At 47.3% G+C, this 4,265-nt stretch overlaps 1 protein-coding gene across 1 annotated transcript; it reads left to right on the top strand.

Moving 5' to 3' along the window:
* On the top strand, positions 1 to 3,134 carry eef1b2 (eukaryotic translation elongation factor 1 beta 2). The gene is made up of 7 exons (XM_086263578.1): positions 1 to 158; positions 520 to 642; positions 717 to 849; positions 920 to 986; positions 1,160 to 1,285; positions 2,833 to 2,900; positions 3,028 to 3,134. The coding sequence occupies exons 1-7, from the start codon at positions 79 to 81 to the stop codon at positions 3,112 to 3,114; spliced, it is 684 nt and encodes a 227-aa protein (XP_086119704.1). The 5' UTR covers positions 1 to 78; the 3' UTR covers positions 3,115 to 3,134.
* The last annotated feature ends 1,131 nt before the right edge of the window (positions 3,135 to 4,265 follow it).

The following is a 4,265-nucleotide window of genomic DNA, read 5'->3' as shown; positions in this document are numbered from 1 at the left end:
CCTCCTATAAAGAGGATCCCCGCTCCTCCTCCTCCCTCTTCTTTCTCCTCCGGCGGATCCTCGCGGTTCCTCTTCATCATGGGTTTCGGTGACCTGAAGTCAGCCTCCGGCCTCAAAGTGCTCAATGACTTCCTGTCCGACCGCAGCTACATCGAAGGGTGAGTGCCGGGAACCGCCGTAAAGCGGGAGAAACTGCGACCCAAAATAGCCGTCATGTTGGGTCCATGCTGAGCTAACAGTTAGCTGCCTTGATTAAAGCGCTAAAGAAAGGAAACCGGAAAGGGGACGGTAATCTGGCGCGAGAGGTGCACCAGTCTTGGAAGGAGGGGTAGGGTCCGGGCCGATGCCGTTTTTATTCACTTCCGTTTGACGTGACAAGCTGTTAGCTTGTTAGTCCGTTAGCCGCATGCTGCTAACGGCTGCGCGCCGCGAGGCTGCGCGCTGACTCACGTGGACTGAGTGAAGTCCTGCACCTGCTCTTGGAGTACCCCTAACCAAGGTCATGTGTTCTCTCCTCAGGTACGTACCGTCCCAGGCTGACGTGGCGGTCTTCGAAGCTATTTCGGCTCCGCCCCCTGCTGACCTGTACCACGCAGTTCGCTGGTACAACCACATCCGGTCCTACCAGAGCGAGAAGAGCAGGTGAGCGCTGCTGACATCATGGGGTGAATACCGGTGTGCTGGCGGCTGCAACTAAGCCCCGCCTCCTGTTTTAGTCTTCCAGGTGTGAAGAAGCCCCTGGGTCAGTACGGGCCCCTTGGAGTGGCCGACACCACCTCAGGCTCCGCCCCCACCACAGCCAAAGACGAGGACGATGATGACATCGACCTGTTTGGTTCAGATGAGGAGGTGAGGAGGTGGTGATGTCACCATGACGCTACAGTGTCATGGTCACTCTAACCTGAGTTTTGTTTGACAGGAAGATGCTGAGGCGACCCGGCTGAAGGAGGAACGTCTCGCCGCCTACGCTGCCAAGAAGTCTAAAAGTAGGTCCGCCCCCCTCGCAGCCAATGCATAATACAGACTCTGTGATGATTAACCAATCACCATCTTTCGGCTGACGCCTGATGGACGCCTTTTCTGCCTGACGAGTCCCACCCTCGCACGGCTCGTGGCTCGCTCAGTTTCCACAGTAACTAACCACTCCCCTGTCCTGCAGAGCCCGCAGTCATCGCCAAGTCTTCGATTCTATTGGACGTGAAGCCGTGGGACGATGAGACTGACATGGCGAAGCTCGAAGAGTGCGTACGCAGTATCCAGATGGACGGGCTGGTGTGGGGCCAGTGTGAGTACTACTGCATACACTACTACACACACCACTGTGGGGTCAAAGTATTACACACAGGGTTGGAGTCAGTATTTGGATAGATGGGCTGGTGTGGGTACTGCACAGAGTAATACTACTGGTAGCACTGCAGTAGCATTACAGTAATCATTGTACCAGATGATGTGGTGGTAGTAGTAGTGTCTAACACTCGGAGCAGTAGTGAGGTACTGATCAGTACTCTGTCAGTTCAGTCATTGATAACGCTGTGATCATTGATTATAGATGAGTACTGATGGATCAATGGAGCTGATCAGTTATTGGGTGGATCAGTATACCTGTGACACCTGAAGTAATGATTATATATCATTACAGGCTAGGGCTGGGCCATATCATACCGTTCACGGTAATGCCGGTATAATGTTGGGCAACAAAAAGAAAATATCGCGATAGAATATGGGAAAAACGCGCATGCACAGTGCCTTTGTTTTCATACGCACATGGCGCCAAAAGCATGACTGAGAATGAGAAGGGCGAAAGTTGGTTTGTAAAAATGCTGCAACCTCAGTGGTGTGGAACTGGTTTAGCTTTCGTCCGTCAGATACACAACAAAGCACTATTTTTGGTAGAGCATGCTAGCGGGCTGTCGTTATTACCATGTTGTTTGGAAAATACGGCACACTTAAAATCAGTCCTTTGATTCTTCTGAAAATCGACAGAGCCCCTTATAATCCCGTGTGCCTTATGTATGAACTCTGGTTGTGTTTACTGACCTCGAAACTATTTTATGTACACGGCGCTCGAAAATCTGTCAAATGTTTCAGTACGACTTTGCTAAGCTACAAAGTCGCACCGCTTGATGGATTGTCGGAGCATTACGGCTATCGTAAGCGGAGCGATACGTACTGTGCTTTGACATAGTGTGTGTGTGTGTGTGTGTGTGTGTATAACCTCTTAAGTGTTGTGGACATTATACATGGTTATGCTGAGGATATGTCGGCCAGTTTCCACTGGAAATGACTTTTGGTTAAACTGTCAGCGAAGAATTTGCATTTGCACTGTTAAATATTTATATAACTTTGATGCACATAAAAACCGGCTGCTTGTTGAAGTGAAAATACATTGTTTTTATTTTTATTTGTTTTGCCCTAATAAAGTTGTGGAGTTGTAAAGTATTTTGTCTCGTGTCAATTATATCGTCAGTTATAGCGTTATTGCAAATTTTTGAATGTATATCGTGATAAATATTTTTGGTCATATCGCCCTGCTCTAGTACAGGCTCATTTTGATGTTCTGAACTGTTTATTGATAATAGGTTATTGATCAGAGTGGGTGTGATTCCTGTAGACACGTGTGTGTGTGTGTGTGTGTGTGTGTGTGTGTGTGTGTGTGTGTGTGTGTGTGTGTGTGTGTAATATTGATCAGGCTCACTGATGATCTAACTCACCATCTTTCGGCTGATCACTGATGGACTCTTATTGATCTGAGAGCTTCTGATCACTGACCAATAACCCGATGGCTGCAGCTTGTAGTCACTGATCGATAACTTTGCTTAATCTGTCCTGCAGCCAAACTGGTTCCCGTGGGTTACGGCATCAAGAAGTTGCAGATCAACTGTGTGGTGGAGGATGACAAGGTGAGTGGCCTGTTACTGCTTGTTGATCAGGTGTCTGTCAGGTTGATTAGATCACCTGTGACACACCTGCAGCAGTAAATGCTGTTACCTGTGTGTGAGCTCACCTGTGTGATGTCACCTGTCTCAGGTGGGCACTGACATCCTGGAGGAGAAGATCACGGAGTTCGAGGACTTCGTACAGTCGATGGACGTCGCTGCATTCAATAAAATCTGAAATAAAAGCTCTGCACCATACACTGTGTCTGACTCACCTGTACACACACTCACACCTGTGGTTAAGGGACCTGTAGCACTGAGCAGGTGGAGCTCAGGGGTGCTTTCAGGTAAACTCAAAGGTGATCCTAAACTCAGGTGCAAGTAAGCCTAAGATTAAACCACTAAGGCTACGTTCACACTGCAGGCGAAAGCGCATCAAATCCGATTTTATTTTAATTTTATTTTTGACCCTATGCGACCCATATCCGACCATGGTATGACAGTGTGAACAGCACAAATCCGATCTGGGTCCCTTTCGTATGTGGTACTGAATCCGATACATATCCGATGTTTTAGAAAGTGACTACTGTTTGAACGGTCATGTTGCATTATATCAGTCTTTTACGTCACTGACACAAGACAGACACAAATTATCAGTGCCCGAGAACACATCGCCAACGCTTCCTGGCCATCCAGTGTAGATGTCAGTGAAACTGTTGGGAAGACAACGTTGGAGAAACGTGAACATTTTCTTTGTTCTGTATAATCTGCAGAATCTGACAGAAATCTGCAGCTATCCTTTGAAGCAGCGCTCCTCTAAAACAGCAATAAGGATCATTATTAGGTTATCTACATTATTATGTAAATAACAAAATAACTTCAAGCAAAAATTGGGAAACGTAAAGTCCAAAGTCTTTATATTAAGGCCATCAGTCAAACAATACTGTTTGCTCTGGGTCTAAACAGAGCACGTTGTGTGTGTGACGTCTTCTTTTGCGCATGCGGCCGCTTTGAGCGTTCACACTAGTGCGCGTTTGCTGTCGCATTTTATTTGTAGTGTGAACAAGCAGACAAAAAAAATCGGAATTGAGCATTCAGACCTGCAGTGTGAACATAGTCTTAGTCAGCTCAAACTTTATTTAGGGCACACTCAGTCGATGCATCCTCTTCAGTGGATTCAATTAAAGTCTGTTTCATCACCTGAGCTAGTTCATCAATCATTGTATTAGTCTGTGCAGAGTGATGATGTTCATCCCAAGCTCATGATGTAATGTGCAACTTGAGCTGTGATTGGAGGACAGAAACAAGTAACTTTTATTTTTTAAACCCTGGAACCCGGGCTGTAGAGGCTGCACTTCTCCGTGCGGCCTGCTGGCGGCGGCACGCCCC

The sequence above is a fragment of the Aulonocara sp. 'chitande type north' Nkhata Bay genome, linkage group LG15, assembly GCF_057382095.1.
Source record: "Aulonocara sp. 'chitande type north' Nkhata Bay isolate Kocher_YH1m ecotype deep benthic linkage group LG15, A_spYH_male_GT1.1, whole genome shotgun sequence".
Lineage (NCBI taxonomy): Eukaryota > Metazoa > Chordata > Actinopteri > Cichliformes > Cichlidae > Aulonocara > Aulonocara sp. 'chitande type north' Nkhata Bay.
This window is presented reverse-complemented; position numbering and strand designations above follow the sequence as displayed.

Excerpts from the sequence above, each read along its gene's own strand:
- eef1b2 (XM_086263578.1), top strand. The coding sequence starts at position 79 with ATGGGTTTCGGTGACCTGAAGTCAGCCTCCGGCCTCAAAGTGCTCAAT. Across the intron at positions 987-1,159 it reads CGCTGCCAAGAAGTCTAAAA|AGCCCGCAGTCATCGCCAAG; the intron begins GTAGGTCCGCCC and ends CCTGTCCTGCAG. Across the intron at positions 1,286-2,832 it reads CGGGCTGGTGTGGGGCCAGT|CCAAACTGGTTCCCGTGGGT; the intron begins GTGAGTACTACT and ends TCTGTCCTGCAG.